Consider the following 23,358-nt stretch of genomic DNA (forward strand, 5'->3'; position numbering starts at 1 on the left):
CCTGCATCCTGTGCCCTTCGTTTCGGAAGCCGGGAATGGCTCTTGGGGAACCACTCACCTATGCTCCATAGTGGATAGGGGGACCACGACAGGGGCAGAGGAGCCAGAGTAAGGAGGTTTCCAGGACAGTTCCTAGAATCAAGTGATGCAAAGAATAGTTGTTGGGAAGCCCCCGAAGAATGTATCTGTATTTGTGGATCTTTTCCTTTTCTTTCAAAAGAAAAAAGAGGGGGTACTTTTACTCTGTGTGTGCATATTACCTTACTCTTTGACTCTCTGCCATCTATCACTTTCCTTTTTCTTCTCTCTACTGATCCTTCCACTTCCATTTCACTTAAATCAAGACTCTTTTTCCTAGTGAAGACTTGCCTATGAGTCCAGCTGAGCTAGAAGACATTGTGTGCAGGAGATCCTTGTCCCAGAGCATTAATGTCCCTTTGGATAATTTCCCCTGCTGGACCTGTTGACTTTGCCCCAGGAAATGATAGTGTTGACTAAACTGAACTGTCATACTGGTGGGGCAGGCCTTGGCAAGGGGGAAAATGGCCTGTGCCGCACTTCAAGTCCCCTTCCCGGACACCAGAGCTGAGAGTCTGAAAACAGAGTGACACCATGACCAGCCGCTGGGGGAGACAAAGAGGCGGTAGAGAGGAACAAAGAAAGGGACAGACTCTCCGTGGTGTCTGCCAGGCCCGGGGCTGCTGGCGTCTCCTTCGTTCCCCTTGGCTAGAAGGCAGAAAGTCTAAGAAGAAGAGATGTAAAGTTTTAATTGGAGGACTACTGACGATTTCTTTTCATTAAGTATTTGTGCAGGGAATGCTCTTAGAGGAGTGATTAGAAGATTAGAAGATTGAATATCTCCCTAAGACTTTTTAAAATTTCTACTGATTATGGAGGCACCTGATTATGGTGGCTCCATTAGTTAAGCGATGGCCTTCGGCTCAGGTCATGATCCCAGGGTCCTGGGATTGAGCCCTGCATCGGGCTCCCTGTTCACAGGAAGCCTGCTTCTCTCCCCATCCCACTCTCCCTGCTTGTGTTCCCTCTCTTGCTGTCTCTCTCTGTGTGTCAATAAATACATAAAATCTTTTAAAAAAAATTAGACTGATTATGGAAAAAAAAGCATAGTTTCTTATGTAGACAATTGGGAAGACTTACAGCGTGAGATCAGGTTATGTGGGGAACAAAATGCCTTCATATTGGAACATGTGTCCTCTACAGACCTGCCTTAAGTCATTCCCCAGAGGGGAATATCCAGGCCATTCGAAATACGTGTCTAAACCTGAGCCCTGTTTATTCACTGCAGTAAAGCCATAAATTCCTGTTAGAGCCCCATATCCTCTCTCTGGATGTCAGCTTAGGTCATCATAGATAGCCTCACGGCCTTTCTTCATAGATAAGGCTTCGCTTCCCGAACTTGAGTCACTGGTTATTTCAGACCTAACAGCTTCCTAGAAACTGAAATCAGGGCTTGAAATCACCATTTCCTCCTAGTGTCTTGGATGACTCTTGATTTTAGTCTAATATAGGGCGCGTTTCACATGGATAAAAAGAACAGACAAGCAAATGTCACTATACATGATCACCCTGTGTTCTCAGGCTTAAAAAACATCCGTCTTAGCTTAACCTGCAGTAAATCATACAGGTAACAGTAATAGTAGTGATCATGTCATTTAGGCAGAGGGCAAGTGGACTCTGTCGAGGTGGGGGGTCACAAGAGTTCTGGGCTGCGGTAGTGAGATGTTGTTCCTCAAGAGGAAACCACTGACAGGCCTTGAGCCGTTGTGTCAACATAAGTGATGATGGTTATTCTTGGCTTCTGTGAGTTTTTAAACATAACAACCTACTTCTGGAAAATAAGTAGAATGAAGAGGTGGTTATCATGGTCTATAAAGCTGCTCTCGTGTGTCTCTGAGCTGCGTCACGTTTGTTTTCCAGCACTTCTGCTTTTCTACACAATCCACCCAGTTAGGAACCTTGTGGTACCTTCTGAGCCTCGTGAAGTCCCAACTGAAAGGGCAAAATCATTCTTCAGAGCAGATTAGTTTGTTGGTGCCTCAGAAAGAGCTGAGTTCCTCAGGAGCTGAGGGAGGCTGTTGAGTTGGCGAGCCGAGAGGAGGAATGCCCATCAAGGATGCTCACTGGGCTTTGCACACCCCTCCTGGTCCCCACGGGCTGCCCATGGTTCGCCTTTCAGTAGTAGGTACTAAGTTGAATGTTGTATGAGGTGGGAGAAGCTAAGAGGACCGTTTCTTATTTTGTGGGACGAGATGAGACCTGTCTGTGGGCATTTCCATCAAAGTAACTTTAAATAAATGCAAAGTAAGCTAACCGCCAGGGCGTACTGATGCCTTCGCCTTATCTGAGCCTTTAGTGACGTTCTGGGGGAGAGAGCAGCTGGGAGCTCCTCCAGCTTGTCTTCCCATCAGGTCTGCCTGTGGCCTCTGCTGCCTTGAGCCTGGGCTTCCCAGGACCGGAAAACCAGGGTTGTGAGTGACATGTGCTCAGGGGACATGTGCTCCAGTGGGGATGGCTGTTGGCGCTTTCCTGACTATAGGAGAGGATAAATGCCAAGTTGGTGCTGACAGAAATGACATTTTTCCAGAAAAACCCCTGGAAAGCATGATTCTTGATGTTCCTTTTTGGGAGGGAAATAGGGCTGCATTTTTGCTCATGGAACTTAAGTCACAGGAGGGAAAGAAAGAGGGAAAGGAGGCAAACGGGTAGGGATCCGTGCGCTCCTTCCACAGAAAGTAAGCCGTGCCTGCTGTTTGCTGTTACTGAGGGGAACTGCTCCCACATGCCGACTTTGCCTTCAGGTGGCAGATCTGAAAGCCCGCCTGGCCTCCCAGGAAGCCGAGCTGCGAGTGAGGAGTCAGGATGCCGAAGCTCTGATCACAAAGATGGGGCTCCAGACGGAGAAAGTGAGCCGGGAAAAGGCCATTGCCGACGCGGAGGAGCGAAAGGTCAGGCTAATGCCACCATTAGAGTGCTGAGCTATATTTAGCACAAAATAAACCTTTGTAGGTGAACAATTTTGAACAACTTCCTCTCCAGGGAGCATAAAATCTGAGGAATTATTATAGTTACACATGTAACAGCATCTCACACCATGATTACCACTTGACCTTTCTTTACATTATGCATTTTCCCACCCTTTTAGCTCTTTTAATGATACGAAAGAACAATAAATACTGAGCTCATTCAAGCATATAATGGATGTGGATCTTGAACATCAGGCCTATTTGTAATACAGTAAAGGTCATGAAGTCACCTCTGAGGTTTCTAAAGGTTTCCAGTTTTTAGGCAAATTGAACAACTCAATTGTTAACAAAGCCCATTCCATCACTTTGCAGGATGGTTTTTCAAATTTTTTCATTTTAATAATATAACTTGAGTTTATTATGAAATCCTAAGCCAAATTTGTTCTTTTTGATTCGATTGAGGTCCTGGTGTTTTGTATTTCATTTTACTGTTGGAAACAATGACTTCTAAGATGATATAGGTTCTGCTTTCTTTATGCCTGGGTTACTGGCAATTCTGAAATAAATATAACTTCTTTGTCCTCTTCTTTAACCAGGACTTTGGCCACAAAAGGGAGGTATTTCTTTTTTAGGTGTCTTATTTGTTTGAAAATTGAATACGTTTGTTTGAGACATATTCTTTCATTTTAAACAGAAGATTATAGCTGGGATTTAGTTGATGAAAATATATAAATTATGACCACACTTAGAGCCATTGAATCAGTAGGCTTTATATCATTATTCTTCTGTTTTTATGATGCCAGAAAGACTTGAGCTTTCCAGTACCATTGCCATTCATTCTTAGACAATTGAGTTGTTCTTCCCTTTTTTCTAATAGGTATTAAGCATGTTGATGTCTTGCTTCCACAACTAAAGGGTTGAAATGTACATTGAAAATCAAAATGCTGAATGATTGTTTTCTGTTTTTTTTTTTTTAAACCTTATTTTTAAGTTGAAGATAAGCTACATTTGACATGGCTGATGGGCCTATAATTCCTAATTCTGGCAATAATTGTTTCCATTGAGTTTCAAATAAGCAGAGGATGTCCTTAAAAGTGTATTGTGTTAAGTGATTATGTATCACATTATGATGTGATTACCATGAGCCATTTCCACCCAAGGGATATTTTTCAAGCATTACATATATGATGATCTAGTAATTGTTCTATTACAACCTATCTCTACAAATACCTTTTAGAGATCGTGAAATGCTCCAGAGGTATTTTCACATCTTGCATGCGAATTTCTAAGGCAAAATCATCCTTGCAAAGAAGGAAAAAAAAATGTTTTAGCAAATGTTTTGGCATACTCATCTGACTGGTTGTTTTATGAAGTTCTTCAAACATGAAAAGACACGTACTGCTTTTTTAAAGATTTAATTTGTTTGACAGAGAGAGCGCATAAGCATAGGGAGTGGAAGGCAGAGGGAGAAGGAGAAGCAGGTTCCCTGCTGAGTGGGGAGCCTCATGTGGTGCTTGATTCCAAGACCCCGAGATCATGACCTGAGCTCATGGCAGGTGCTTAACTGACTGAGCCACCCAATTGCCCCAGCACATACAATATTTATATCTAATCTATACCAAGAAATAAAAATACTTTCGCTTTACCCATGATGCCCAATTTAATTATCAATAACAAATACTAAGCAGCTTTTTTTGCCCAGCAGTCTTCTAGGCCCTTGAGCGTATATGACAAACAAGACACCCTCTCGTAGCTTCCATTATAACGGAAAAGACTGGCCGGAGACAAAGTGACAAGATAATTTGGGTTAGTGATAAGGGGTTAGATAAAAATCAAATGGAGGCCATGGTGGAATGAATTTTTTAAATTGATTGGTCATGGAAGGAGTATATCGAGTCAAGGTTTCACATTTTTCTTATGTTCAGCAATATACGAGATTGGATGCAATTATTAAATGGGTATATGGGACCACTGTGACCCTATGAAGTTGGGATCTCAAGGCTTAATGCACGAGAAGTTATTAAGAAGTACGTTGCCATATTTAACATGACGAAGCAGATAGCGACTGCCTCTTGCCATCCCCTGTAGAGCGGCAGCTTGAAATTGTTCCTTTGGATTCGTGAAACAGTCAAGAGCCATTCAAACCACTGACATGACCAGCAGGGACCAAGCAACACGAGCACCATGAAACCTATGAAATCTAGTTCTTGCAGCTTCGTTTGACTTACCCGTTCCAAGTTCTATGGGTCCTCGGATCCCTTTCACGCTGCTTCCTTTGTTGAGTTGAGTGTAAGCCTCATGAGTTAAAGTACCTGCCACATCACAAGGCTAATATAATCTCCTCAAAAGCTGCACATCCTCCTTGATTTGGAGAGGTCTTCTGTTGTTTGGTCTGTCTTTTCGAAAGGTGGGAATGGCTGGATTTGGAAGGCTCCTCTGGGATTTCCTAGGGTCTGAAGGCAGATGAGAGCAGTGTGTCAGCTTGCTTGGGCTTCTGCAACAAAATGCCGCAGACTGCATGGCTTCAACAGCAGGAATTTATTTTCTCACAATTCTGGAGGCTGGAAGCCCGAGATTAGGAGGCAGGTTTGTTTCTCCCTCTCCCCTTGGAGAACCTCTCAAGGACAGGCCCCATCTACAAGCGTAGACGGCCACCTTCTCGCTGGCTTCACAGGGTCTTTGCTCCGTGCACACATCACGGCGTCCCTCGAACCTGTCCAGAGCACCTCCTCTTAAAAGGACACCCACTAGACTGGACTGGGGCCCATTCTCATAGGCTCATTTGAACTTAATCACCACTTTAAATGGCCTGTCTCCAAATATAGTCATATTCTGAGGTGCTGGGGTGAGGGCTTTACCATATGCGTTTTTAGGTGAACATCCTTCAGCTCATAATTAAGTCATTATTAGTACTTAATTCTCTGTGAGCATCGCTAAATTTCACGAACCATTTGCAAGGAGCTTTTGACAAATAGCAAAAAAGTACTGTGTATCCAAGAATGGGAGTATCTCCAATACTCTGCTTTAACAGACAGCAGTCAAGAAAAGACATTCCAAGTGATCTGTGTTGCTCTTCCCTACTGTCCCAAGTTGAACCTTGCTGACCACTCACTACCCAGGAGCCACGGGGCAGAGGAAACTGCACAGAGACTTACCAGGTCACTAAGATACACAGCATTTTCCCCACTCCACTGTCATTGCCCCTGAAATACATAAATGATCGTACCTTAGAATTTGAATAGGTAGAAGGAGTTAAATGTTAGTCCTTCGTAGAACTCCAAGTGTCCTAGCTTTGGCCCTGGGTGCAGTTCCCCATGGTGATTGTGGTATAAGATCTGTGAACAAAAGTGTGCGGAGGGGATTGGAAATAAGAAATAAGTTGACTGACCGAGGGTATTTTTTTTTTTTTCATTTTCATTTGTGGGGTTTTGTTAATGTTCAAGACCACTCTGGTTAAAAAGATTAGCCCAAAGAATAATACTCCAGGTACAGTAAGGGAGTCAGATGAAGAACAGCAACACCCAGTCTCATCGAAACAGCCCTCAAAAGAAATGCTGTCCTAGGACTAATACTCTGTGATCTTGAGACCAACTTAAAATGAGGCTATTATAAATAGTGGCCAATAGCATTTATAGATTGAATGCATCCTTATGGAAGGTAAGTAACCCTGCAGTATGAACTCACTCACTCCCCTCTCCGCTCCCTTTTGTTGGTGGCGGTGGCCTCTAGCATACCAACAGTGTCCTGGTCTGACAGTTTTTGTGGTCCATTCTTGGCAGTTCTGAGGGGTTTGGAGTGATTCTCATTAAGCATGCAGGGTTTTCTTATTTACTTAACGGTAGCTGTGCACAGATTGGCAGGAGATCACATCTCTACCCTGAACCAATTATGTTCATAAAAGCTACAGTACACAGTATACAGCAAAATAATGGTTAATCAGAAGAATGGTAATTACCGCTAATAAAGCTGTACTAGACAACGTAATTTGTTGTAAGCACTGTTAAATTTATGGTAGAGTTAAACCTGTTCATTCCAAACACAGCTGAGGAAATGCCCTTTTGTTCACACGTTACCTGCCCTGGTCACCACTCCTGAAAGCTGGGCCCCCTGGAGACTGGACTCTGGTGCCTGGTGCCGTAGCTTTGAAACTCCAGTTTCTGCCAAGGATCAAAATGGACTCTTCCTGGCCATTTGATTTGTATACATGTCTTACGAGGAAGAGGAGGGTAAAAACTACAGAGCTTCTCATTTGGTCCCGGTTGAGGTTTACCAGCATGGCTTCCCTCCAGGCAAACCATCAGTGCTCACCTCGGGAGGCTGATGCTGCCCCCCTCTCTGGAATGTGAAGGGAGCTGCTGGTTCCTCACCAGTGGGGTGCACATCAGTGTGGTTGTTGCCTTGCCAAAGACAGAACTGGGCTCTCCTAGCTTTCATTTCTTGCCAGGTCCTCAGAGACACCAGTACTTAGTCTTTACAAAGATTAGATCAGTGGTTAAGAACACACAGAAAAGGACACCTGGGTGGCTTAGTGGGTTAAAGCCTCTGCCTTTGGCTCAGGTCATGATCCCAGAGTCCTGGGATCAAGCCCCACGTTGGGCTCTCTGTCCGGCAGGGAGCCTGCTTCCTCCTCTCTCTCTGCCTGCCTCTCTGCCTACTTGTGATCTCTGTCTGTCAAATAAATAAATAATCTTTAAAACACACACACACACACACACACACACACACACACAGAAAGAACAGTACCTTCTAGTCAGTTGAACCAAAAAATCCTCCCCTCTTTGCCTAAAGAAAAACCAATGTGGCTTTCGGGCAAATGTAAACAAAAATCAGATAGAGATTTCTAGCAATAATATTTTCTGCCTATGTTACTGATCCAACTTGGATTTCCCCTTGTCCAGGACACTCCCAAAAAGAAAATGGAAGAGCACAGGAATCGCTCCATCTTGAAATTATTATTACCACCTTAAAAGTGGAGCCCTTCTTGGGGCACTTCAGTGTTTGAGTCCGTTTGAGTTGGGGTGTGTGACTGTATTCAGCGCATATACAAAGCTTCGTGTGTACACGGTGCCTGAGAGAAATTGGTCCTTAGGACAAACTCCTCGCCTGTTGAAAATAGAGACAAAAGGGTTACTGAGTCAGTGCCTCTGCGTCAGCCTGTGGTGTTCAGTAGCGAGATCCAAGGTGACAATGTGTGTTTGTGGGTTTGTGTGCTTTTTCCTCACTGTTTAGGTGACAACCATTCAGACGGAAGTGTCCCAGAAACAGAGAGAGTGTGAGGCTGACGTGCTCAAGGCTGAGCCTGCGCTCGTGGCGGCAACAGCTGCACTCAACACGCTCAACAGGGTAAAGACTGTTACCTGGCTCATGGGATTCTGCCACATGGTATTTAAAGGTTCTCAGAGTCTGGATAACTGAACTCAGTGGATTCCGTGCAACCGAGGTTTTTTGTTTTTGTTTTTGTTTTCTGTTTTTTGAAAGGAACGTGAGTCCCCTAAAATATTAAAGTGGGAACAAGCATTTGAGGTCATCCTTAATAGTGTGGCTTCCTTTGCCATCCTGGGCTCTGTCCTTCTGCACCTCATCAAGCAGTCTCCTGAATACTTCCAATCCCGTGGGATTTCTGCTTTCATGAGAGGCAGCTCTATTGTTAGCAGCTGGATTCGTACCAAATACGGTTGTTCACATTGTGTGTTAAGAACTGGGTTGTTCACATTGTGTGTTAAGAACTGAGTGCGTACTCTTTATTTCCTGTGAATGTAAGAAGGGGGCATTAATGAGAGATCCTCATGAAAAGAATAGAGGTGGAGATACCTAGGTTTGGCCCACATCATTTTTCCTGGCTTCAGCTTGTTAGCAAAACCTCATTGAGCATTCGAATTCCCCTAAGAGAAAATAATGTGTAGTAGTCAGAAGGGTATTGTAAGGAAAAATGGAATTGTGGTCACTGTTATTTCAGGAATCCGCAGCTCGTTTTGTACTCGGGTTCCACTAGGCCTCTAGGGAGAGTCCTGGGGAATTACCAGGCCTGAGGTTCTTAAGATTCGATCTCAAAGAGTAAAGGATCCAGACTGCAGCTGCCCTTCACAGAAATCATTCAAGTCCTTTTTCTTTTTCTTTCCTTTTTTTTTTTTTTTAAGATTTTATTTGAGAAAGAGAAAGCGAGAAACAGAGCATGCACAGAGGGGGAGGGACAAAGGGAGAAGCACCAGGTTGAACATTTGGTAGGTTTTATAAGCAAGAGTATATTAGGTAGCTCATGACATGTTACAGGAAGTATCTAGTTTTGTAAATCCTGTCTCATGAACTTACATCTACTGCTCATAGATAGTAATTCCCGCCTCAAAGTATTTGCCTTAACACCAGTAGTTCATATCAACATTAATACCAATGGGGGGTAAATCAAGATTTTAACCAGAGGAGTTTAGGGAGTCGTGCAGAGAGTAGGTTCAGCCTATCTGGGCACATTCTCAGTTGAGAGTCAATACAGTGTAATCAAAGAGGTTTTCTGTGCAGGAAAACAAAACCAAGAGACTCAACCAAGGGATGATGTTTCTGGGAGGGGCCTGGTTAAAATGCAGATATATTACATAGGTAGGATAGAACCCATAAACACATTAAAGACTTTGTGTATAAAAATTCCCTGGTCTTGGCGAACCAGGCTCTTCAGATGGAGTGGTGTATCAGATGGAGAATTTTTTGGAAGCGAAAAAAGACCAGTGCAATTTCCAGAGTATCAGAAAAGTGTCTGGTGAGAACCTAACCTCCTGGGGTCCCAAGATGGCGTCACTGGGCCGCAAAGACTGCCAAACCAAGACTGGTGGGACAAGGAGAGGGAGGGGGCCCTGACGACCAGCTTGCTAACTTCACGGCTCTTCCCCAGCCCTGCCCCACTCTTCAGTGTGGCTCTGCTTTTCTTCAGGTCAATCTCACTGAGCTGAAAGCCTTTCCCAACCCACCGAATGCCGTTACCAACGTTACCGCGGCCGTGATGGTCCTCCTGGCTCCCTGGGGCAGAGTGCCTAAAGACCGGAGCTGGAAAGCAGCTAAAGTCTTCATGGGAAAGGTATCAGATAGCCTGGCAAGAGGAACACCCTGCAGTTTCTCTTCTCAGTCCCATGGTTCTACTTGACAGCAAACGATGTTCAAACCAAAGGAGATCATCATTGCATTTGTCAGTGTAATCGACCACGTCTGCTCTCGACTTACAGTTTTTCTTTGCCAGGTTGGAGGTTAGCTTGGGCTCACAGCATACCTAAGTCAACACTAGCAGCACTCGGAAGGTTGCTAATTATTTGCAAAATTATGAAAGCAGTTAAGTGTGGGAGGGAGAAAATTACATGGATTTCTTATGCTGGAAAAATGGTACTAATGCACAAGAAGGTGAGGCGGAGGGGCTTTTGGTAGGTGTTTTTCCTTTTCTTTTCTGTCTTTTCTTCAAAATGTGAATGCCTCCTGTGCGGGGACTGAATATTTTACCCTGGGATAGAAGAGATTTTGAAAGTGTCCATTGCTAATTCTCACTTCATACCATAAAGACTGAACAAGTCAAACAGTAGGATAAATGCAGCTTGCCAATTTTGCCTTTGTGTGATGTGAGTCCTAAAAGCTGGTTTTAACTTTTGATCTTGGAATTTTCTCTGCAGCCAAAATGGGTTCATTGCAATCAGTCTTTTTGCTTTACAGGTTGATGATTTTTTGCAAGCATTAATTAACTATGACAAAGAGCACATTCCAGAGAACTGTCTAAAAGTAGTAAAAGAGCAGTATTTGAAAGACCCAGAGTTCAATCCAAGCCTGATTCGGACCAAATCCTTTGCAGCCGCTGGTCTATGTGCTTGGGTCATCAACATCGTGAAGTTCTATGAGGTATCAGTCTTACTCCACTGGGCTACAGCCGTTACTCACAAAGACCATCAGGATACTAATTTTTATGGTGGCAAAAAAAAAGGAAAATAGTGTGAAGTTTAATTGCCTGGATAAGATGAAGTTCTCAGAGTGAGATCTGAAAATATCAGACTAAACAAGAGGTCTACACAGGAAGATATTTGAAATGTTTGAAACTATCTTTCTTTTAGGATAGAGTGATCAGCTATTGTAGATCAAATAGCAGTTAATTTGATTTGATTTGATTAAAAACTTGCTGGTAGATTAATTATATTTCTTAATGTTAAAATATTAATTTTGTGGGGTGCCTGAGTGGCCCATCAGTTAAGCATCTGCCTTCAGCTCAGATCATGATCTCTGGGTCCTGGGATTAAGCCCCACATCAGGCTCTGCACTCAGCAGGGAGTCTGTTTCTCTCTCTCACTCTACCTCTGTGTGCTCTCTCGCTCTCTCTCAAATAAATCTTTTTTTAAAAATTTCTTTAAAGATTTTATTTATTTATTTGACAGAGATCACAAGTAGGCAGAGAGGCAGGCAGAGAGAGAGGAGGAAGCAGGTTCCCTGCTGGGCAGAGAGCTGGATGTGGGGCTCAATCCCAGGACCCTGGGATCATGACCTAAGCCGAAGGCAGAGGCTTTGACCCGCTGAGCCAACCAGGCGCTCCTAAAATTTTTAAAAATAAAATAGATACTAATTTTACATTGACTCGACACAACCGCAGGTCTTAATTCATGTTTCAACTTGGTGCCTATGCTCAATGCAGAAATTGACACCATCTATTGTAGACTTAATGAGATGAGGAAATAGATTCCCCCCACTTTATTTTGCTTTAGTATTTTAACGACAAATACACTTGTGACCATATTACGGTCTAATCCAAAAGTTTGTATGTTCAGACAGCATAGAGAGCAATGATCATTTCAATTATCAGGTACTTAGCACCTGCCGCTTGTCTTGCCAGCACTTTGCAGAAGGCTGGATGTAAAAAGGGAACAGTGCATGGCCCTTGACTCGGAAGAACAATCTCATTTTTTTTTTTTTCTTGGAAGATTATATGTTATATGCAAAAATAGAATTACAGAGGAAATACCAAGTGTAATCAACGGCAGTCCCAAAATGATTTTTGTAAAACCAGGTTATATAGCCTTTATGTCGGGGCCCTATGAAGGGGACTCACAGGAATAGGACCCCATTGGTCTGTCTCTTCAGGGGAAGCGTCTATCGAGCAAGCTTTTGGACAGATGGTAGTTGACATATCGCCTCTCTCCCTGAGAAAACGTCCGACCCCTGTGCTCTCTTTGCACCATAGGTTGAAAAATGAGCATGGAGCTAGACTGTGGCTGTGCTCTGTGTGGTTTTACTTTAAAAGAGTAAAGAAAACGTCACTTCCTTCCTCTCTTGCTAACAGGGAAGAAAGTGGGTACCCCACGTTCTCAAACCACCTGTTGAAGTAACGTACCCTGATGTTGGCAGGGACTTGGAGAGTGGAAGCGCGCTTAACACTGGGAGGCTGTCTCCCATGGTCCTTCCTGGGTTCAGAGAATTTCTCCACACGTGTTTTCTGCCTTAAAATCAAAACTTGGTCCCTGCTTGAACTATAGTTCCTGCCTCTTGCAATTCCTAATGATAGAAAGATTGTCTTCCAATTTTAGGACATACTTACGGTACCATCTGAATGTTGTTTATTGTCTATAGCACTTTAGGCAAGGATGTGTGTCTCTCCTGTCTGGAAACAATGACTCAGTCAGGAACAACCAGACAGAACTAGGAAGGCCGTGTCACTTTTGGCTCTGCCATTGAGCAGGGCCATGGCTAAGAAATAAAGCCCAAGTAGCCAGGTGAGATGGGAGTTTTAATGTCAAAGCTTCGCTGAGATGTAGGGTTGAATGATTATGTGTCCTCTTTGCCTCTCCCTACCCCATGAGTTAAACCCCATATGGATTTTCAGGTCTACTGTGACGTGGAGCCCAAACGGCAAGCGTTAGCCCAAGCCAACTTCGAATTGGCTGCAGCTACTGAAAAACTCGAGGCTATCAGGAAAAAGCTTGAGGTGAGTGCAAAACGCATCACTGAAGAAGAGATGGTACCCCACCCCCAGATGGGGTCATGTCTGAGTCCACGCAAGCATAAAGGAGCCTGAGCTTTCCTCCATACACTCATTTACCTACTCGTTCAGCAGATACTCCTTGTCTGCTACGTGCTAGACCCTGACCTGAAAAAATAGAAATGTGGATGGTTTCTGCCCATTAAAAATCCTTCCTGGCCTGGGGGCAGAAGGAGCAGCGTAGCACAAGGTGGTTCAAGGCAAGGACCCTGGACCCTGGACCCTGGAGCTAGACTGCCTGGGCGGATATCCCGGCTCCAGGATGTACGATTTCACCCCTCGAGACTTAAATCCCCTCTCCGAGCCTCTGTAGGCTCATCTGTGTAATCAGCATTATAACAGTATATACTTTTTGGGTAGGACTCTAAGGATTAAATGAGAGTAATTCATATTCAGAATTTATCATGGAACGGGGCACATGGTAAGTGCTTAGAGAACATCAGCTACAAATATAGTCATGCACCCGGTCATTCCAGCCCGGTGTTGTAAGTACATTTGTGACTGTGTGTCTCTGTGAGGGGACACCAAAAGAAGATTGTTTCTGGAGAAATTAGAGAAAATTTCATAAGGAAGCTGTACTTGACACGGGCTCCAAAAGTTTCCTAGGAATCCCGGGGATAACTAGGCTGAGAAAGGTATTCCTAGAAAAGAATAAAGAAAAAGAAGGAAATGGAGTTGGTGTACTTGAGGAAACTCAATAGGCCAGAACCCGACGGAACACGAGCATTGGGGGGAAGGTCGGGAATCGCACGGAGTGACCAGGATTGAACGTGCACAGGGGAGCAAAGGCCTTCTTAGACTTCTCTGCTACAGAATTTAAATGTTACCAGACAGGTGAAATTGGACATTTTGAAAGATTTTAATAGGCTAGTGATGTGATCAAACTACCTTTTAAACAACTGAGTAAGGGCAGGAGGGTGGGAAGTGCCTGGATGCAGGAAGACAAGTCTGAGGCCCACAGTGGGTCCCTGTAGGGTCTCCGCTAAGGCAGGAGCAATGGTGAGGGAGAGAGCGAGGTGGCTGGCTGGCTGGCTGGCTGATGGCAGGTGGAGAGGGGGCAGGGACCTGAAGAGGGCTACTGAGCCCACGGAGCCCTGCACAGAGATGATGAGACTGTCCAACTCTGGCAACCTGGGTAATGCCCGGAGCTTCATTTCTGTTTCTGTAACACGGTGATTGTAAGCTGCCTTTCAAGGTGGGCGTTTGTGATCTGTGGCGACCTAGGATCCAGGCTCCCTTCTGTGGGTGATAACAGGCTGAAGTATCTTGGGGGAAATGATCCCTCCTCATTGGAAACACTCAGGTGGGGCTTTTCCCAGAGATGTCCTTCTGTTCTCCAGCTAAAGGCTGGATCTACGATCCAAGCTTTGCCATTTTTCTCCTCAGTCTCTAGAATTTGAACCATGAGCACAAGAATAAAGACAGCTGACAGAGGTCATGCATTCTAGAGACAGGGTCCAGGTGAGACTTGGGAGGAATTCCTATTCCTAAGACCCTCAGGAGCTCCTGGGTGCCTATTATGTGGTTCTGTGCCCTTTTCCCTCCCTAATAGCCTCCTCAGTCTCCATTCCCTTCCCATAAATTCCCTGTAGCTTAAATTAGCTGGGCATGGTTCCTGTCACCCACCCCACTCCGTCTATGACTCGTGCTGCACTGAGATACTGCTCAGTGTGCAGTACACAGTCAGTGCCGCATACATGTTCGTTTCTGCTCATCCTGTAGAAAACCCAGGTGTTAGGTGTTGAGCTGTCAGAGCTGGAGTTTGAGGCAGGCCTGGCTCAGGAATGTAGAGTTGAGAACGTGGCTGTGAAGGTCACAGATGTAGGGAGTTGGTCCAGTGGGAGGGTAAAGCATAAGGAGTGGGAGCCGAGGCTAGACTTCGGGGAGGATGTTCCCGTTGCGGAGTGAATCCTGCCATGGGTCCCTGAGCAGGTAAACTCAGCGGCCATGGTAGTCCTAGAGTCTGGGGCTCACAGCAGCCAGGCAGCGCGTAAGCCCAGCTTCTTACACACTGAGGCCAGAATTAGACCTGCTTGTGTCTGAGGCCACTACTTGTGACTTTGGCATGGAAAAAAAGTCTGTGCAGTGTGTAGGGAAAAAGTGCAATTGCTAACAGAGAGCATCTCCCAGATATAAGGGCAGGTTCTCCAAAGACAAGGGAGATCATCTTTCCAGAGCAGAGCTGGAGGTACTGACTTTTAGAAAATAACAGAAAGGGATTAAATTGGGTCCTCAATTTTATTATTCAGTCATTAAAAGATGTCTTCTTTCTGGTCGCTACTTTGATACGATGGCTAATAGCCCACGTGACTCGGCCACCCTGTCCTCTCCACGCCATCCACACGTATTTCCTGTTACTGTGCCGTCCGTGCTATTCAGTAAATACCCAGTGACTACTGAGATAAAAACAGGCAAACTGTTGATAAACTTAGAGCAAGCGTACTCATTTTAGAAAAACCACCTTCATTGGTCAAAACTTTGTCAACTTGACCAAAGCCTTTAAAAAAAAAAAAGCTGCCGTCTGCTGTGAATGGCTTCATGCCAATTGTAAGCAATTAAATGTTCATAGATAAAGGCTGAGGGTGCCAGCCCCATGTGATCCTACACGGAAGACTCTCCTGGGTTGTAGAATTAGTAATCCTTTGGGCACAGCCTGCAACTGGCTGAATGAATTGTTCACGTCAGTTGTTTTCAGAAACCCACAGAAGAGCAGAGGTTCACGTCCCCGTAAGCCTCACAGCTAAGCTTGTGGACGCGGAGAAAAGAAGACAGAGTAGTAATTGAAATGTCTTGATGAAGAATGGCGCCCCTCTACCCCTGTACCACAAATGGATTTCCAAAGAGAAGTTACTAATGCCATTCCCACCGAGGACAGAGAACCTCAGCGTAGTTGCTATCTGTTGGCACAGGTTAGACGGATGCGGGAGCCCAAGTGAAATTAGTTTCTCTTAGCATTGCCTTTGTTTCCCGCCGCCTCTGATTTTGCCTCCCTCCCGGCCTCTCCTCCTGATTTGCCATCTCCTGTTGCCTGCCTCCCTCGCACAGGAGGGACATATCTGATACTGGCATCTGTGTGGCAACTCTTTCAAACCAGAGTCACTCTGCATGTTTTTGTTCCTTTTACTCCGATCTCTAGTTTAAGACTAAAAGGTGACCTTTTAGGGAAGGTTGAGCCGAAAAGAACGGGCTGAGTTGGAGTGGAAGAAAAGTGGCGTGTCTCTCAAACATCCAGGAGCTAAGGGGAGCCATAAAGAACATCTGAAGTTGTTCTCCTCGGGGCCCTGGTTCTCTGGGTATGTTCCCTAGACCTCCAGCAGCAGCGGGGTCCCCTGTGAACTCTTTAGAAGGATGGATTCTCAGACCCCACCCCAGACAGACTGAATGAGACACTGTGGTGGGGGACTTCTGGATCTGGGTTTACCAACCCCCCCCAAGGTGGTCCTGATACACATACAGGTGTGCCAAGCCCTGATTTAGGAGAGCTGATAGACTGCATTCCTTTTTTTCCTCATTCCATTTACTTCTGGAAGCTGAGAGGCCAGGGCCTGTCAAGAACTGTGAAGGAGCCGACATTTGACCCTACTTACAAGCTAACAAGTTAGCCTGCCACAGTTTTATGGAGGCGGGCGGGAGGCCCAACCCATGGGGGTGAGAGAGCGGAGGACCCCATGAAGGACAGGGCAGCCAGCAGCACGGACGTCGTGCATTGGTTCTCTGGGCCCCAGTCCCCGTGGGAGCTGATGGCGTCCACCATGTTAGTATCACAGCCGAGAGACATGGCAGGCACAGGAGTCCCGGTCTAAAGAGCACAGTGACTGAACTGGCTCAGGCTTTCCCCCGGAATGAAACCCATCATCATCCTTCCCGCGAGACAGTTCTGTCTTGTGCCCAGGGAGGAACACCGTCTCTGTCTCCCACGCCTATTCGCTATGCAGGTGTCTTAGGAAAGAGAACAAAAGCAGTCAGAGCTTCCTCACAAGAGACCTAGAAACCACTGTAAGAGCCTGTGGTCTCTCGACACCCCGCTCCCTTCCCCAACTTTAGACGGGCATGGATATAACCATTTTATGTCATAGTTGTGTGTATATTTGGGTCAGCCCTATGAGCTGGGTAACATGACTTCCGTTCTGCAGATGGTGAGACCGAGGTGCAGAGAGGTTGTGCAAGCCGTCCGTGTTGACGGGCCTTCGCTGCTAGCGGAGTCTGTGTGAGCACAGGTGTCGGATGCCACAGCTCCCACATGCTCCCGTATTTTATAAAACACGAGCACTTCGAATAACCTAAAATGGACACTTAAATATTATTTGTTTTAGTCTGATTTTTTTTTTGACAGATCACAAGTAGGCAGAGAGGCAGGCAGAGAAAGGTGGGGTGGGAGGAAGCAGGCTCCCTGCTGAGTAGAAAGCCCGATGCAGGGCTGGATCCCAGGACCCTGATATCAAAGGCAGAGGCCTAACCCACTGAGCCACCCAGGCGCCCCTGTTTTAGTCTGATTTCTAACTGGTTCACCTGTTCTCATATATCTGACCTTATTTTGCACCTTAATCTTAAGTCGGACCCGTACATCTTTTTCTTTTAGAGGGGCTGCTTTAATGGCCTAAACTAAATAGTGATACAATAACTGGATCATTGACACATATAAGCCATCTCTTCATTATGAATAGTGTACGTTTGACAGGTTTGCTTACTAAAGTCTCTGAGATTTTGGCACTCACTTACCAAAGCCGTGTTATAATTCTCTGAGATTGTTAGAATTTGGCAGATAGCAAGAGGCAGTAGTAAGGAGTCCCCGTAGGACTGTACTCTTAGTCAAGGGGGGTTTTTTTGGCTATCACTAACAGAAACCTACTTAGAAAACCTTAAGCCAAAAAAGGAACTGAGGATGAGTCACAGACTCTGAGGGAATGAAGTGTGAGCTGGTCTCGGGAGCAGAGAGATCCAGGAAACGGGAGGCTGCCGTGAATGTCTGTTAGTGTCTCTCCAGAGCCTTGTGACTTCTACAGCTTGGTTTTCCCCTGCTTTTTTGTGTCCCTAGTGGAACAAGGTCCCTCTCCAAATGAAACCCTCCAAAATGTGCACCTCTTTCCTGGTCTTTTGATGCTAAAGGCAGTGACATACCTCTGAGTTTCAGTGGCCTATTTCCAGATACAATCTGATTCATGGCCCAGGCTGGGTCAGGTTGCTGAGGTCTGGAAGGGCTCAGTCATTAACACCCCTCTTCATTGCCTGAGTTATGGATCATTGAAAAATAAGAAAAGAGTCAGGAGGTGGAGAACCAAAAAATGACCATTATTATGAATAAAGGTGTTACCAGAGGATGAGGCTTCGGTACAAGGGAGAGGAGACATGCACTCAGGGTGTGTGTGAGTCCGGAGGGCTCGTCCACCACCCCGCATTCCCCACCCCCAACCCTCACCCGTGGCTGTCTGCACTCTGCTTAGTGCAGAAGGCAGGCAAAATATGTATGCTTACAGGGGCAAAGGTCAAGGAGGAGGGAGGCTGGCTTCATGGACCTGAAGGTAGTAGATGCTTCACGATGATTATATTATTTCATTTTACCTAACAGTGGCTCACAAGCTAATTTTCACTCTTACCTAGGATTTGGATCGACATCTGAGCAGACTTACAGCTTCATTTGAAAAAGCAATTGCCAAGAAAGTCCAATGTCAAGAAGAGGTGAACCAAACTCACAAAACTATTGAACTAGCCAATAGACTTGTGAAGGAACTCGAGGCAAGTTGACCTTTTCTTCCAAATTTCCAACTAAAATATCGAGATCACCCTTTTTTTGGGGGGGAGGATTTATCTTTACTTGCTATCAATAATAAGTAAATAGACCCAGAATCAATAGTGAAAGGAAATAATCAGCCTTTGTACCATAGTTACTGCTGACCGAAAGGGAGAAGTGATGGGTTCTTTGCATTTTTAGTAGGGAGCCAGGAACTCAGTGGTTTTCTGAGATATGTTAGAAACCGAGGACAGGTGTTGGGTAGCTGTGGGACTGAACTGTTGTCTGATCCTTTTAATAGACATTTGCAACCGAGTGGTAACTTCAAAACGTTTTTTAAAACCGAGTCTGCTTTGTTGGTTGACTTTTTCCTCCTGTGACATGCTTTGACAAGTGACTGACATATTAATGTTAATAGTTAATCCTATTAAATAAAGGTTTTTTAAAAGATTTTTATTATTTTAGATAGAGGGTATAGCCGGCGGGGGTGGGGGGCGGAGAGAGGGAGAAGGAGAAAGACCAGCAGCCTCTGCATGGGCCCGACGCCGGGCTTGATCTCACAAGCCTGAGATCGTGACCTGAGCTGAAATCAAGAGTCGGATGCTCAACTGAGCCACCCAGGGGCCACTATTCAATAAAGGTTTTTGAAACAATTCTTATTAAATTTCACCTGTTTGAACACAAGTGGTAGAAGAACATACAGCCTTTGTCCTCAGGAAGTCCAGATTTTATTGACTCTCCAATGTATAGTATCTTCATATAATAGATTATTATTTGACCATAGAAAGGATTGAGGTCTTGGTACGTATTACAACATGGATGAACCTTGAAAATATAAAATAAGTGGAAATGGGCGAAAGAAGAGACAAAATGCCACAGGATGCATGATTCCATGTATAGGAAATATCCAGAAGGGACAAAGCTACTGAGACAGCAGATGAGCTGTTGCTGGGGGCCGGAGTAACTGCCAGCAGGTATAGAGGTCGTCCATTGTGTGAGAGAAACATGCTCAAATTAGTGAGAATTATCATACAAGTGTGTGAATACGTGAAAAACCACTCAGTGATGTACTTTAGAGGGTGAATATCACAATATGTGAATTAAGTCTCAGTAAAGCTGCTGTTTTTATTTGAGTGCTACCTAAGAGTATGTAACTAAACTATCAGAAATGCATTGAACTGAAAGGGATAGAAAAGTTAAGATTTATAGTGGCTTGAACAAATGGGAATTTATTTTTCACATACTGCAAAAAAAAAAAAAAAATTGCATGGGTAGACCGTTACCATTGCTGATTTGGGGAGTTGGTGGTCAGACAGTGAATCTCTTTTTACCCTTCTGCTTCTCCGTGCTTAGCACGCAGTCCTTTGCTCTCTCGCTTTCTGCAGCCCTACAGATGTCCCTACATCCCGAGGGTGTACCTCCAGATTCAAGGGGGAGAGAAAATAATCTGTAACAGCTGGCTTCTTCTCGTTTTCCTGGAGACTTGTCTAGCAGACAGCCATTTACGCCTCTTTAGCCAGAACTAGATTAACCACATCTGCTTCAGAGAAGCAGGGAAGATGGGAAATGGGGTTATCATCCTCGGCTTAGCCAGTCGCAGTTCATCTCGTGGGGCTGGACCCATCACCACTCTTGAAATTCAGGTTTCTCTTATCCACAAAGGAAGGAGGATTTGTATTAGGACGAGTTGGGTGGGCGATAGCCTAACCTTTAAAGTAGACTTCAAAAAAAATCTAATTAAAATTTCCTACAAATTTGGGGCACCTGGGTGGCTCAGTGGGTTAGGCCTCTGCCTTTGGCTCAGGTCGTGGTCTCAGGGTCCTGGGATCGAGCCCCACATCAGGCTCTCTGTTCAGCGGGGAGCCTGCTTCTCCCTCTCTTTCTGCCTACTTGTGATCTCTCTCTCTGTCAAATAAGTAAATAAAATCTTTAAAAAAAAACAATTTCTTACAAACTTGAACTCAACACCTCTCTGACGCTCATGGATCGTGGTGTATCAGTTCAGAGTCCGTCCTGCAAAATCCACTCTTTGCGTTCCAACTCAGTACTTACAAGTTTCTTCCAGGAGTCACAGCACAAAGCTGTGGACTCACTCTTGAGGTTTTATTCTCTTTCTCACGACCCACACCCATTCCATCAGCATAAGGGCTGTGCCTTCGAAGTCCATTCCACATCCCAGCCTTGTCCCCCACACTGGTCCAGGCCACCCCCTCCTTAGCTCTGGAGGATTGCCCCCCAAAGTCCATGCCCCTTGTCGCAGCTGAGTAATTAAAAAAAATTAAGTTCATCCATGTCTTCCCTCCAATAATTCAGAGAAGTCACCAATAATTCATTGCCTAAATCAAGTTATAGTCCAAAGGCTTTCACTGGTCAGCATGATCCAGCTCCCAGATGCCCCTCTGTCCCTACATCTGTCACCTTCCCTCTAGCTTCTCCTTCACTGGTCTCCTTGCTTGTCCTCACACTCTTAGTCACTCCTATACTTGTGACCTTTGCCTTTTTCCTTCACATGGCTTACACATTTCCAAATAATGACATCAGTAGCTCCCTCACTTCCTTTCAGTGGCTGCTGAAAGTTCTCCTTATTACATGGTTTTGCTCTGCCCATGCCTGCGCGCGCGCACACACACACACACACACACCCCCATGGCTCTCTTTATGCTAGGTCGGCTTTATTTTCTTCACAGCATCTCTCATGACATGACACACTTACGGATGAACGTATGTGAGTACATATTCTTGCGGGGAGGTCTTTTTCCGCCTGACTAGAATATAAGCTCCACAGGAACAGAAACTCCATCTGTTTTCTGCCCCGCTTGATCCCAAGTAGAGAGAATCATCCTTGGCACGTCACAGGCACCCATAGATACTTGTTGAATGAGTGAGTGGTTGAGTCTGGGGAGCCTCCTGTGTTCAGAAACAAAAAAATTCTGTAGCCCCTGAAGACTTACTCTTCTGAGATCACTTGAGAAATTCCACTGCTCCTAGTGGAGTTTATACTCGTTCCCATTGAAAGTGATGTGATTTAAGTAGTTTGAAGGGTTTGCCATTTGTGAGGTACCAAAGAAAACGAAAAAGTGCCATTTGATTAGACTGTTTGCTTGTAGTAGGTTTAAGATGTCCAAAACTTCTCTGAAGGAAAGAACAGTCTCTACCATGTGTCTCTGACACACGGCAGTGTTTTCCAAAGGCTTGGCTTACGCATGATGATTTAGGCGAGGAGAGGAAAGAAGGTGAAATCATGTTAATCAGCCAAAAAACAAATCACAAATATATTTATATACACACACGCACCTTCTTTTAAGGATTAATTGAAGATGTCATACCTTTTCCTTTGAGGATAAATTCTTTCTGACTAGAACAGGAGACAGTTAACTTCTGAAAAGCATCAAGACTGATGATTTTGTCTATATAGCATTGACCTGGAAGCTATAGTCTCAACCATTCAGACTAATAAATCAGGCAATTTATATTTAATCATTAACTAACTCCTGAGCTGAACAGCTGTTCAAAATTAGAAATGGGTCACCCCAGCCAGGATGACATTACAGGCAATCTATAATGCATTAGAATAAAATTATAGTGATTTTTAACTGTCTAGAAATTTATTACAGGACATGTTCCAACTCTTAAACCCTTGTTAGCCAATGTCAGTAATGATTTATGTTGTGTGGGTGGTATAGTGAAATTATTGACGATTTCAATAGCCAATAAGTCTGTGTTTAGTAAATCTTCAAATTTCAAAGCTGTTTTGGAGAATGAGGTGGGTGCACTTTATTGTTTATCATTTACTATCCAAAGACAACAAAGATGGAGGAAAGGCAAATGAGAAATTTCTCTTCAAAATTAATGGATATACGGTCGGTAGCTGAGGAGGGAAAGTAATGAATTCTCTAATGAAGGCTAAAGAGTTGAAGTTCCTTAGTGTTTGTATAGCTAACTTGTGGTGATCTTTATCAAGCACAGCAAAGAGACAATCTTAAAATAGCTTTGATAACCATTCTCACTTGCTAATTTGACAACCTCCGTGTTGCGCGTATTATGGTGGCTCGCCGGGGAGCTGGCATTCCAGTCTCTTCTGACATAGATCATTTTTGCTCTCTGGGTCCTGTCTCTCCTCTTTCACAAGCAGAGCTAAATTCCATAGAGTTCTTTTTTGCTTGGACTATCAGATTGCTTACTTTTTTCAGTACCTGTTAATTTGCATGTTCTCAGGATGTGATGCTCATTTTAGTATGCACTGAAATGGTGAGTTAGTGAGCTCTCCTACAGTCAATCCATAGACATTTACTGCAGTTTTATTTAAATCCAATATTAAGGCATCTTCATATTTAACTTAGAAATCTGATTAAATGACCATCCAGCTAGATAAAAGGACTTCAACAGCATTCTTTGAGTGTATTGTCTTCAAGACTGGTGAAACCCTCCTGATTTCATTCATATATATATATATATATATATATATATATATATTTTTTTTTTTTTTTTTTGCATAGACTATAGGCCCTTCCACGAAGAGAGTGATTATATTAGAGAAATAACCCAAGTTTAGAAACTACCAGCATTATTCTTTAGTTAATAGCATCTAGGATAGGTGGTTCTTAAAGCTTTGCATTTGAATTAATGAATACAAGTGGTGTTGGTCATTTTTCGTTTAT

At 44.4% G+C, this 23,358-nt stretch overlaps 1 protein-coding gene across 1 annotated transcript in view; it reads left to right on the top strand.

Moving 5' to 3' along the window:
* Positions 1-23,358, top strand: part of DNAH11 (dynein axonemal heavy chain 11) — a 322,374-nt gene that overhangs the window by 214,391 nt on the left and 84,625 nt on the right. The window contains exons 57-62 of the mRNA XM_059171331.1: positions 2,820-2,966; positions 8,214-8,327; positions 9,904-10,047; positions 10,668-10,850; positions 12,817-12,918; positions 18,571-18,705. Of these exons, the coding sequence (XP_059027314.1) occupies positions 2,820-2,966; positions 8,214-8,327; positions 9,904-10,047; positions 10,668-10,850; positions 12,817-12,918; positions 18,571-18,705 (825 nt within the window). The remainder of the gene's footprint in view (positions 1-2,819; positions 2,967-8,213; positions 8,328-9,903; positions 10,048-10,667; positions 10,851-12,816; positions 12,919-18,570; positions 18,706-23,358) is intronic.

Source organism: Mustela lutreola, chromosome 4 (genome assembly GCF_030435805.1).
Source record: "Mustela lutreola isolate mMusLut2 chromosome 4, mMusLut2.pri, whole genome shotgun sequence".
NCBI classification, from domain to species: Eukaryota; Metazoa; Chordata; class Mammalia; order Carnivora; family Mustelidae; genus Mustela; species Mustela lutreola.